Source organism: Anser cygnoides, chromosome 1 (assembly GCF_040182565.1).
Source record: "Anser cygnoides isolate HZ-2024a breed goose chromosome 1, Taihu_goose_T2T_genome, whole genome shotgun sequence".
In the NCBI taxonomy this organism is placed as follows: domain Eukaryota; kingdom Metazoa; phylum Chordata; class Aves; order Anseriformes; family Anatidae; genus Anser; species Anser cygnoides.
Window position 1 is genome coordinate 8,187,275 of NC_089873.1, and position 13,323 is coordinate 8,200,597.

Here is a 13,323-nt window from a genome sequence, read left to right on the forward strand (position 1 = left end):
TGTGAGGCTCATCTTATCTGTACCTGTTGTTTTCAGCACAGGAGACATTTCTTAAATAGTTATTTGTGGGTGAGCAAACACGGTTATCACTTTTGTTCTGTTTATTGCCTGATTCCTTGTGGTGGGTGTGCATTAACCTGTTTTAAAGAAGTGAGAAAAACTGCAATCTTATTTGGTTGTAGTGTAGCTGATGGGGCTGGTAGCATCCATGCCATCCTCTTTCTGCACTGATCATTTGATCGTTGACCAAATGTAGCATGCAGGAGGATCCTGAAATTGCGTTAACGACACACCCAGAGACTTTCTTCAACCAGAAAAGAGCAAAGGTGAATTCTTGGTATCATGGAAATTAATGACAAAACTTGTGTGGATTGAAATTTCACTCCTTACTGAAAAGAAGTCTTTGGAAACTTGCTGATTCTTTCACTACTTGAAAATCAGTCATCTGGTTTCAAAAACTGCAGACATTAAAAACATGGATTCACATTATAATGTGAGCACTGATAGAAAAAGGAGATGAGCAAACCATGTTCTAAGCTAGCAATAATACATATGGAACAGGGTCATTAGAAAATAACTCACTGGGATTTTAACATTTTAATTTGGATATGAAAATTAATAGAAACCAAAGCTCTTCAGAGTTTCAAAGACTTCCATGTTGACTTTTAAAATATTTCACTTGATTCCAAATAGTCTTCTGTTTCCAAAGTTGCAAAATGATAGATTTTGAATTATTGTTATTCTTTATTTAGCTTGGACAGCTTCAACTTCTAATTCATAAGAAGTATAAAATATATTTTAGTCAAAATTAAAATGAAAATTTCTGACTGCATATAAATGAATTTTTGCCTGGAGTTTTGGTCAATCACAAACATGGATGTAGATATTTTGACTTTATTTCTAAATGCTGAGTGGGAGAATTCTTGGGTGTTAAAGAAGTGCATGACAGAAAAATTATAAGCAATTATGTACTGTAACCAAGATTGTTTAGCAACAGACTAAAGCTTAACTCTTTTAAGAAGGTATGCATTTAAACTCACTAAAATGCCAGAGAATGTTTCAAAATTATAAACATTTAAGTTACTTAATTGACTGAATGTACTGAATGGGTAGGCTGCTACTATCCTAATTGTCTCTGGCAGGGGCAGAACTGCTGAGGCATTGCTCACCACTGCCATCCCTTCTAATCAATCTGCTAGTACCTAGCTCCTGTAAATTGTGGTGCTCCTAAATCCCTTTTGTTTCAGCAACTTCAGGACATTCAAGTATCTTTGAGGATAAATGTAAGCAAATAAGAAAATATTTCCTATGTATTGTGTGGTATGGAAGGGGAGGAGAAATTGTGGTTACTTATTTTCCATAAGGTCTAAAAGGTTGATTCTTTAGTCTAAAGACTATTCCTTAGTCTAAGGTCTAAAAGATTGTCCCTTGCTGTATTCTTTGACACATGAAGTTAATAAATGAATGAAATACATTTACAGTACTTCACATGGTATATGTACATTGGCTATGCATCTATATATGAGATGGTATGCAACTATTCTTTCTCATATAGCAGTCTTTAGGAGTAGACAAAACATAAGCATCATATTGTTTGGGCCAGTTGTTGCTGTGCCTTGCATGCAACACTCAAATGAGGGTTTTGAAACATCATTACCAGATCACCCAATCCCTCTCCACAACTCACCTGTGAACCTTTAATCTAGCTTTATGTACTTGGTCATAAAGCTTAAAGACCATGGAGATCTATAACATAGGTAATGGCTCTGTCCCACATACTTAAATATTTTATAATGATCTGATTCTATGGCAGGAATTGTTGTTTTACTGTTGCAAGGACATTGGTCAACTATTATGTAAATTCTCATAACAAATGAGGAAGAGAAGGCCAACTCTTGGCATAGGCATAGCAGGCTGTTGCCCAGCTTAGCAGGTGGTGAAATGGTCACTGGCCTGCAGACATGCCTAGAAAAAGCCAAATTGGCTATGAATGAAACGGAGGTTGGTGTACAGAAGTGTAGAGGATGGAGAGTAACGTTTCCAAGACCAGCTGTTACCACCTCCACCTCTTCCTTCTGCTGGAAGCTGCAAGAAACCTATTTTCTTTTTTTAGGGTCCTCATCATGCTCCCTATCTCTCTTTCTCTCCTGTGACAGGAGTGGTCCTGACTGGATATGGCCCTGGCTTGAACTCTGATATTAGGGGCTACTGGGAATTCAGCTGGCTTTTACTGTGACCAATGAACATTTCATTAATTACAATGACATTCTGTACGTACTGAAAGCGTAGTTATTACCTGTAAAGTTCACTTTCAAGAGGTAATCTTTGTACAGCTTCTTGCCATCCAGATGCTTCATGGCATCACAGAGCTTGGTGGTGTTTGGACACAGAGTCCGCTGCATTTTATGCAATGCATGGGCCATCGCGTACACAGCATTCACAACAAACATGATCTTGGATTCTTGCTCATAATTGGAACTGTTGATGGTGAAGTGCTTGTCACAAGTCTTTTTATGTGGTTTTCGGTTCTGGAGATTACACTGGAATTTTTGCTCCCAGAAGTCCTTGAACCAGGGGTTACGCCTGTTATTGTAAGGACTGAGGCTTTGGAAATACCTGTCAAACTCTTTAACTGGATGGGAAGCAAGTTCCAGGGTTATTGCCCCAGAAGCTATGTGCTCATTACCTTTGACAATACTCTCTTGTGCTCCCCATCCATCGCTGGCAATCCAAGTAAAGGAAACGTTGAAGCGGTTGGCAGCTGCAATGAGCTCCCGAGAGTCATCGCCTCGCATGAAGAGCACCACCACTCTGGCATTGGGCTTCTGGAGCAACTCTCTGATCACGCCGTCGTAGGATTTCCTGATGTTGGACCGTCCCACTTTCTCGGAGGTGGCAATGCAGATGTTGCGGAGGCGAGCTTCCTGCTCGAAGGCTTCGATCCCTGTCTCCCCGTAGTCTCCTTCCGAGGCAACCGTTGACACATAGGTCCAGTTGAAGAACCGCAGGATCTCAGCCATGGCTTTTGCTTGGTAGAAGTCGGGCGGCACCGTCCGTGCGAAATAGTCGTAGCGGGATTTGTCGCTCAGCTTGGCACTGGTGGAGGCATAGCTTATCTGGGGGATCTGGAAGAGTCTGAGCAAATTTGCCACCTGGAAGGAAGGACAAGAACATGGAATTTTAAAGGTGATATTTATAAAAACATATAGAAAAATCTAGGGAAAGGCAGAAAATAGTGGTTTTTAATAAGAGGTGTTGGGACAATCAAAGATTAAGGATGCTGATAGAGGATGTTGATAACATTCTCCAGTGAGAGCAGTGCACTGTGGATGTGCAGAATAGCTGTTCTGCTGCCCACCTAATTCCCAGAATCCTTCTGGGACTACAATGGCTATTTTACTTCTGTCAAACTGAGTCTGTTTTAACCAACAGAGAATTTAACAAAAATGGCTGATATATTCAGGCTCATCCTGTGCTCTTTACTAAGGTCTGGGGATTTGCGTGCGTTTTCCTCTTCATAATGTGGTTCTTCTTCTCCAAGAGTCAAGGTAGTTGATAACCAGATGCCCGTAAAATATGCAAATTTTATGCAAATATCACAGATACACATGTACAAGCCTCCTCTTTCACAGAGTTTTCTGACCTCACTTATTCACAGTACCCACTTCTCCTACTTACTTTTTTTTTAACCCTGATTTCTGAACTGTTCTGACTGCTGTCCTCCTGAGATGGCAAATATCTTGCATGCTAGTACTCTTCTTGAGCTGCACAGTGTCATCAACGGTTTTTCACAAATAATAAAACCTTCTAAAAATCTCTAATTGCCCTTGTGTAATTTATATCGTCCAAATTATTCTTTTTTATATGTCCCTTGTTTAACCATTCCCAGATCTACTTTGTTATTCTCATAGCACTCAAGCCCCTGGAAATTAATGAAAAAAAGCTGTGGCATTTTTTCCCTATATTTGCTTCTTAAATGACAAAGGGAAGATTTTGGAGGTCTGCTCTCGGTGCATGGAAATTGTGTCCAGTAAATTAAATTTAAAGCTAATTTTGGAGTACAGCCTGACAAAATCATTTGAAAAGCAATAGTATACTTGAGATTCTGAAAGGAAGCATTAAAAATTGCCCAATCATTTAATTTTTCACTTTTCCCCCAAATATTTCCCTGACCACAGACTACAGAATTCAAAGGCAAAGGACTTTTTTTTTTTTTTTGTGAAAAAAGTTTATGAAACAAGACAATTTTTAAAGACTAATGCGTCAGTAGCAACACAGACAATGGTAAAAACAACCCAAATAATTTTATTGCTTTTCAGTGACCCATATCTCTTGGGATTTTATGGAGTTAGATTTTCTTTTCTTTAATGCAGACACTGAACCAGCCAACCTCTTGCTGTGGCTTAGATTCCCACTGAACCCTGGTGCTGTCTGGACCAGCATCTGCTGCCTTTCCATATGTGCCTGGTGACTTCCACAACCCCCTGGGCTGTCTGAAACATGGGACCTAGGCACACTCTGTCCTTCTGTCCTTCTGGGACACCAGCAAGAAGCTGGCGTCTTAGGTCTCTAGATGTCTGTATGTGGGGAGCTGAGCCATGCCGTGGTAAAAAAGACATCTGGGAGTAGTTTGATTTAGTTTAAATGAAAGTAAAGCCTTGTCTATACTGCTTGGATGGTGTGTCCTGATGGGAAGCTTGGGATAATGCCCTGTGGTGTTGCCTAAGGGTGTAGGTACACGGCTGGGAAATGTTGTGGCTGAACAAGTTACTGTCCTTCAGAAAACAGCTGTTGCATTCCTAACCACCCTGCCAAATGGTAACATGCATTAAAATGCTTTTTTTTTTTTTCTTTTTGTCTTTTTTTTTCCTGGAACCGAGGGATTTGATTTTCATTGTGGTCATTTAAACTAACAGACATAAAGCAATGGGTTGGGCTGAGAGTCTTGTTTTGTCACCAGGGTGCAATGGATGGTCTGGGAGCATCATTCAGCCTCTGTGGCTCTGTAACTTTTGATTGCATCCATATATTCACATGTTCACATCAGCTAACTCAAAAAGAGCACTTTGATTTGGTGATAAGAATGTCCTCAGTGTAGCTATTCCAGAACATTTCTTGCAGAACTGTGTGGGCTGGTATTGCTATTCTTGTCTCAGTTTATTCTAGCAGGGATTATTTTATTTGAGCTAGACCATAACAAGGATACGCACACATATCATTCTGCAGTTTTTTCCCCCAATTTGTCTAAAAAAGAATTCAATTTTCTACCTAAAGTGGTGTTATTTAGTGTGTATAAGCCTTCAGCACCCCCGAAAAGATAGTCCTAAAAAAGATAGCAGTTTTTCTATTTTTATTTATTATTATTTATTTATTAGTTAGTTTAGTTTAGTTCACACAACAAAACTACCCCAATACAGGGAAACAGAACTACTTCCTGATTTCATATGAGGCTGTGTGCCATGAAGGTCATTATACTTTCAGGGCCACTGCATACTGCTTGCAATTCTGCTTCCTGTGCTACAGGGAGAAGTAAGCTTTCCTAATGCAATGTTGTTTGCTGCAATGCTCTTTAGGGCTGTCTGGATAGTAGGTTCTTAGCCAAATAAAAAATAAATAAAATAAAGAGCCTGATTAATCACAGAGGATAGTGACCCAGAGCTACAACTGATGATGGAGCTCAGGTAAGCTGTATCTGGTATTAATTCAGATCAAGAAACTCCTCTGGAAATTTTGATATTTTTTTTTTCCCTGCAATATTTTAACATTTTGATTTTAAGGACTGATTTTTCAAAAGAGCCTTGGTCACAGGTTTTTTGGTGACGCAGCCAGTTCCAGAACGGTCCCACCTTTCCAGCCATTTCCATGCTGATCTGAACTTCTGATTCTGAAAAATCACACCCAGATAAAATGACTAGCAAGATAAAGACAGAGGCAACAGGTTCAGAGGAGAGCTGATGCCTAAGGCTATGTCTATTCTGCAGAGTATCGTTGTAGTACAGGACAGCATAATATGAACTAGAATTACCTGTACTAAGCCTGAACCACTGCAGGCATACCTACCCTGTAGCTCCACGTTGCCTCGGGTTGCGTGTTACAGAACTGCAGTGCACATCTAGCTTTTGTTAAGTGAAATAATCAATTTTGGCAAACCTCCAGGCAGCAATTTAATCAACCCATGGTGCATGAAATGCATGCGTTGGCATTTAAGTAAGCAATAGTAGCTTTCATATATATGTGTATAATATATATATTGCTGTTGAAAAACTGGTGGGTTTTGCAGATGCTTAGCACCTTTGAAAATAAGGCTGGATCTCTGTAGCTGCAATCTTAAAGCAACTGATTTGTGCAGATTGCTGTGAACAAAGCATGCTGATACAGTCAGCTTCCAGAGTGATGGGAAAACTTTATGTTATCATGCTGCTGGATTTATTAATATGGATGCTCTCCTGTGTTAATACATCCACTTCCCAAGCAAATATGGTTGTTCAACCAGCTGTCATAAGGAACTGCCCAACATGTGCAGGGCAGAAAGTCCAGTGGGATCCATGTCCTTTGGTAGGAACAGGCTGTGTTGGAGCCGCATCTATATCATGGTAAATTGTCAGTGTATTTTATAGCACTGAATATGGCTTCATGATAACTGCCTGCAAGGGGCAGTGAATTAGGTACAGCACTCAAGCACATGAATCTGGTTTCCCAGCGTATTTCCAGCCATTCCATAGTCCTGATGATAGATGGCATCAGGTAGGTAACATCCATGTGTATCAGAAACCTTGGTTTGTCTTCTGATTTTTTGAAGGAGATTTGTTGAATCTCATCGAGCACTTTGCCTATCCTGTGTAGGACCTTTTTTTTTTTTTTCTTTTTTTTTTTTTTTTTTTTCCGGTAATAAGATTTATTCCATTGTTTCTGGTTAAAAATCCCCATCGTCTTAACAGCCCAGAGACTGCTACATGGGCTGCTTGAATGTGTGTAGGTTTGAGGAACACATAATACACTTTGGAAAAAAGAAAAAAATCTCATAAATGTGAGAACAGATAAGGTTTCTTTGACACAATACACAAGTGTGCATCACACACTGGTTGGACAGAGGAGTGCCCTTGTTACATCACAGTGCTCTGCACTTCTGAAACATTTTCCATGTGAGAATCTCATGGTACTTAACATGGCTTAATGAATCTCATTTCACAGAACTCCTATGAGACAGAGAAGTACTGCTGTGGTTGTTTTGAACAGACAGTAAATTAGGCTGCTGAGCAGAATGGGAGAGAGGTAAAGGAGGACTGTCTCCACTGAGAAACTGGAGAAATCCCTGTCCCAGTAAGCTGCAATCTGTCCTAAAAGACAGACGGCAGAGATTCAGTTACTGCCTTTGGTTTCCCCCCAGAAATCTTTGTATTCCTGAGGATAAGTTGCTGGCCCAGTTTCCTACAGTGAGAGCATGGCAAAGCCATGTCTCAAGGATTTGCTAATGGCTAGATCATTGCTGTAACCCATGAGCTGATCTCCTGCTTTGAAGAAATGTGTACTGCTGCGAGTGTTTATTGCATCTAATTTCTAAATTATGGTAATTAGAGTGCTTTTTATTTATTTTATTATTTTATTTTATTTTATTTTATTTTATTTTATTTTATTTTATTTTATTTTATTTTATTTTATTTATTTTATTTTATTTTATTTTATTCTATTTTATTCTATTTTATTCTATTTTATTCTATTTTATTTTATTTTATTTTATTTTATTTTATTTTATCATTTTATTTTATTTTATTTTACTTTATTTTATTCTTTGGGCAGTTGCAGGTCAAACTATAGCTAAAACATTTATTAAAATGTAAATATTTTTTATCTTATCTGAATTTTCCCTTTTTTCAAAAAATATATCACCCAAATGAAAGCAGAAAGTGCAATTCTAGAAAGGCAGGAGGGGACCATTGTTTCTGAATGGGCTGAAGAGTGGTTGTATGATAAGTGGTGGGCATAAACCTAGTGCAAAAATAAACCATGTACCTCTATCTAGTCAACTGCCTACACTGGCCTTTATCACCGAATCACAGAATTGTAGGGGTTGCAAGGGACCTCCAGAGATCATCGGGTCCAACCCCCCTGCCAAAGCAGGTTCCCCAGAGCAGGCTGCCCAGGTAGGCGTCCAGACGGGCCTTGAATATCTCCAGAGAAGGAGACTCCACAACCTCCCTGGGCAGCCTGTCCCAGGGCTCTGTCACCCTCACCGTGAAGAAGTTCTTTTGCATGGTGGTGTGGAACTTTCTGGGCTCCATTTTGTGGCCACTGCCCCTTGTCCTGTCCTCACAAACCACTGAAAAGAGTTGGCCAAATCCCTCTGTCTCCCACACCTCAGGTATTTGTAAACATTGATGAGATCCCCTCTCAGTCTTCTCTTCTCCAGGCTGAACAGACCCAGGTCTCTCAGCCTTTCCAGGCCCCGCATCATCTTTGTGGCTCTCTGCTGGACTCTTTCCAGGAGATCCCCGTCTTTTTGTACCGGGGAGCCCAGAACTGGACACAGAAATACATTTATACACTCCCCATACTCCTAGCTCCTCTCTTGTGAATTTTATGTCTAGTTAAAACATCTTTTCTTTCAATTTATAACCATTTTCTTCCATCTTCTTGACACGCATCTCGGTAAAGACCCAGTAAGACTCAGTAATAGGCTTTGTTTTCTTGAGGACCAACCCTTACTTACATAAAGGCTGATATCAGGTTCCCTAAAAGCCTTCTCTTCTCCAGGCTAAACACACCTAGTTCCCTCTTTTTATTTATTTATTTATTTTTTTTTTGTAGCATATGTGCTTCAGACTCTCCTTCCCCTCATCCTCCCTTATTTATTAAATCTTTCTCTTATTGAGGGACCAAAAGTTAGTCATAGTATTCCAGATATCATCTAATGTGAACAAAAGGGAATAATAATTTCCATCTATCTACTGGCTGTGTTTCTCTAGGTACAGCCAAGTACACAGCAAGCCTCGCTGACAGATTGCACTGTCAACAATAAATATGAATGGTACTGAAGAGATCATAGACATCTAGGTTGGAAAAGTCCTTCAACATCATTGAGTCCAACTATCAGCCTGACCTGCCGAGTCCCATCACTAAACCATGTCCCCACTTCATATCCTCCTGGATTACCTGAATTAGCCCATTTCTCACCATACCTGAATTGCTGCAAGGAAAGGTTAATGTTCATGGCCTCTACCACAACTTTTCCTGTCCTTTCGGGATTCAGTAGGCTCAAAGATATGGCTCTCACCTTGGGGATGGTGTGACGCATCCACATCAAAACTTTTTAAGCCTTGCTAAAGCATTTCATAGTCCTATTTCCTTCTTGTGCTAAGTGTGGGCAGCGCACACAGTACCACAACATGCTCTAACAGGCTATGACACCCAGGAAGGGGATCCCAGCAGCTAAAAAAACATTGCAGGTGCAACTCGATGCGCAGATTTTCAGCACTAGATAGAGGACAGACAAGGTGGTGATCTCCTTTAGCATAACAGCCTGGGAGCTCACCCTGCTGAGGTCAGTAGACAGGAACTATGCCAAAAGCATTGAACTTATTTAGGAGTGCCAGCCCAGCTTGTACTTTGTGTAATCTTCTGGCACGTTGCAGGACTGAGGCAGTAATTTTCATCAGCTTTCTCTCTTTTTGGTGTCAAGAGAGCTGTTTATTTGTGTTTGTGTTGTCCTTCCAAATAATAAATAACTCAGGAAAAAAAAATTACCAAACATATGTATATATAAATTGATTAACAGGAGAGGGGAGAAGAAAGCAGTATTTTCAGCCTAGCTCTTCTCCTGAAAATTTTGCCAAGAAAGATGGAAAAATGTAGCTCAGTATTTGTAGAGGACTCAATAGCTGTCACATCTAGAGAAGCACTGTTTGAACAGTGAAATACTCACATCTATGAAATGAAACACCAGAAACTGGGAGAACTCTGACAGAATGATATCTAGGATTTCTGTGTAGGAGCCAGCAATTTCTTTTTATATGCATATCCTGTGTAATCAAAACTAAACCAAAAAGGACATGCAGAGAAATGTCATACTCTGAGAGCAGAATTGTTTGGAAATCTTTTTAATGTTGTTGTTGTTTTTTCTGCAGGGGACAGCACAATGAACTCCCACGTATGCACTCTGTCTCCATGCAGCATTAATTGTTGAAGCGAAGTATAAGCTTAGAGCTAAGCCAGCACACTGAGAAGAGACCTGTGCAGAAGACCTTGCTTTGTGCATGGGGAGTGAGACTCCTACTCTGAGACTTCCTAAATCTGACTACGAGTGACCCATGCCACGTTTACGCCTGCTGACAGGCTTTGAAAAAAAGGAATAAAACTGCAGTTGACGGTTCTAAAAGCATGAAATAGTTCCTGAAGTTAAAAGAGCCATCATTGATAAATATGGTTGTTTCAGACTCATTAACTACTGCATAAGTCCTCATTAGAAGGGACAGAATGAGTGTGGGTGGTGCCAAGATGTCCCTAGCTAGTTCCTATTCTTGGACAGTTTCTCTTGTAGTTACATCCTTTCTCACTTGGAACACGATAGGGCTCCCTTCTCCTTACCTGTGAGCTCAGGGGATGGCTACCCACCCCTGTAAAATCATATAATTTCCATGTGGCAAGAAGAGAAAATGCTCACAGAGAAGGAAAAAAAAAAATCCCAAACAAACAAGCAAACCAAACTGCAAAAGCATCAGTTAGCTTGAGATTTTCAAAGAAACCAGCCAGAAGGAGGTATACCTAGATTTCTTTGAAGCCTTTAGGAAACACGTGTCCTATGCTGTTTGGGCACTTTGAAAACCTCAACCTAGTGGATGCTCAGCTTCTGAATGTGGAACAGAAACAAAGAGAGGAACAAACAGCAAGGACCTGGCTGTGGGGTAGAGGAGGGAGGCAAAGAACTGAGATGAAAGGGGGAAGGAACTTGAAGTCCAAGAAGTCAGAAAGAACATATGTAACTAAATATTAGTGGCAGATGGCCCATCTCACAGAATAGACCTTTCAGTAAGGATCTGGTTAATGTTATAAACCCCAAAATTACCTGAGGCTGTTGCACAGTTCAATGCAAAACTCTTCTACACAGCACAACACAAATGGCATTTATGCTCTGTGCTTGTGCTCTATGCCTTGGTGAACCCCGACAGCCCCTCACACTTGTATCTTGTCCATTTCTCTATGGGGTATCCCTATTGCAGGGGGGCAGGACCACTTATTTTACAGCGTCTCCTTGCATGTAGTCCTTCTAAGAGGATTTTGCGTTTGTTTCAGTGGGCATGGAAATCACAGGCTGTTGTTTAGGCTCTGTGGATGGAAGATGGTTAATTCCTGGAGAACGGAAAATGTAGGTGGTTAGTTTTCAGGCTCAACAAGCCCTTGGCCAACTTGTGTGACTAAAGAGAAATGACAGCCAGGAAAAGATTGCCAGTAAGTGAGTACATACGCCAAATTCCACACCAGATGGTCACTCACTTAGAGAGACCTTAGCTTTTGTCATAGCAGTAGTGTAACTTTAAACCTTCTCCAATGTTTGTTGCTATGGTTTAGTTGAGACACAGAGAGGAATTCAAGAGAAGTCATGTGGACAATGGTTTGTACTCTGCATTTTTTCTGGATGAGGCTCTAAATTGGAAATAACCTTCCATGACTGTCGTCTAGAGATCTTGTGGGTCAGTAACATAAAGAAAACTTTACATAGGGCTAGAGCCCTACATCAACATGGATATTGTGGATATAGAAATACAAAGCCCAGTCCACCTAAAATAATGTCTTACATTTTTTAAGAGAGCTGGCTGCAGGGAATGCAGCCCAATCTTCACTTTCAGAAGATGGGTCTAGTTTTCGGAAACAGAGAAAATAATGGGTGAGCAAATCCAGCACTTGAATAGTCATATTCCTGCTTACACAGGCTTATTCCTGACAGAGCTGATCTGAGTATTTTAAACATGGCATTTGGATTATCTGTGCAGGTGCTCCTCTATGCAAATGAGCAATGCTTTTTTCTTATCCTTTTTACAATGTCATTAAACTTCCCCAAGGAAAATATGTTTGACATTTGTGTTGTAAACTAGGAGACAGTGGACAATCTGGCTTGGCTGGAAAACCACTATCCCAAAATAAAGTCCTCCAAACTTTGGAGAATTCACCTTCTGATCCCAGAATCAGTTCCAGTCAGAATTTTTTATCATGAAAAAACTTTTTAAATATGCTTTTCCACTGACTGAGAATCTAGACTTGGGTTTTGAGGGATCAAATGCTGTGCAGATTGGGCCCTCTGCTAATTTAAACACACCATCTAAAAACTAATTATCCAGATCGTCATTAACGATAATAGCCTAGTCTGACCAGAAAATAATTAAGCATTCTGCATTCTCTTGATTTTCTCTCTGCAAAAAGTGCCTATCGTGCACACTGACTCAGTGGGGAAGGTGTTCGTTGCTGATTTACCAGCAAATTCTTCTTTCCTTGGTGGAAGGATAATGAAAGAAGCAGAAATCTGACAGCAGGAGCATCATGAGGTGATTTGCCAGACAGCTGTCCGGACAGAAATCTGGAGAGGGAAGGTGAATGGAGGTGAAGAGGACGTATTGAAATATAATGACAAATTCATAGGAGGAAAAAAAAAAGAAAAAAAAAAAATAATTTCTTGTCTTAAGGGCTCAGCATGGTTTATTTTAAGGCTGAGAAACTGTGCTGTGGACTTTATGCTGGTTATAGCTCTCAGGCAAAAGAGAAACACTTGTCAGGGCTCCATGGGAAAGCCCCCAGCACCCCGAGGGCTGTTTGGAAGCAGGGGCCCAGGGGGTGCTCAGCCTCGTACCTGCTCCTACCGAAGTGCTCTCACTTTCAGCAGGGAAAGGATTCCAGCTGCTGCTGCAGCTACGGTGTACAGGTGACAGTCTTTGCAAATTTGACAGCCTCTTCTTCTGGCGTGGCACCAAAATGTTTGGTTTTAGTGCTCTGAAGTTCTTATGTCTTCAGACTTGAGCCTGCAGTGCCCCTTTTTCTCGAAAGAGATTTTCTTTTGAGAAAGAAGCTACAACTATCTATCTTAGCTATATGAGCAGAAGGAATTAATGTCTTTATTAAATATTTTCTAGATAATTTGAAATCTAGAGGAAAGCTAGAAGAGGTAGACTGGAGAACGGCTAACCTAATTATGTCAAGGGGAAGTAATCTACTGAGTAGTTCTTTTCTAGCTGGAAAATAGACTCAATGACACACGACATGATTTGTGAACCTATTATTTTTTTCTGAAGAGCTGTGTGAGAAAGATCTTATGTTTGAACAACTGTTGGCAACTAAAGG

General features: G+C 40.4%; 1 protein-coding gene across 6 annotated transcripts in view; it reads right to left on the reverse strand.

Moving 5' to 3' along the window:
- The window catches only part of GRM3 (glutamate metabotropic receptor 3), a 105,869-nt gene that overhangs the window by 29,530 nt on the left and 63,016 nt on the right, over nucleotides 1-13,323 (reverse strand). For all 6 annotated transcript variants that reach the window (XM_013180450.3, XM_048062602.2, XM_013180448.3 and 3 more), the window contains one exon: nucleotides 2,297-3,152. In XM_013180450.3, coding sequence (XP_013035904.2) covers nucleotides 2,297-3,152 — 856 coding nt within the window. The remainder of the gene's footprint in view (nucleotides 1-2,296; nucleotides 3,153-13,323) is intronic.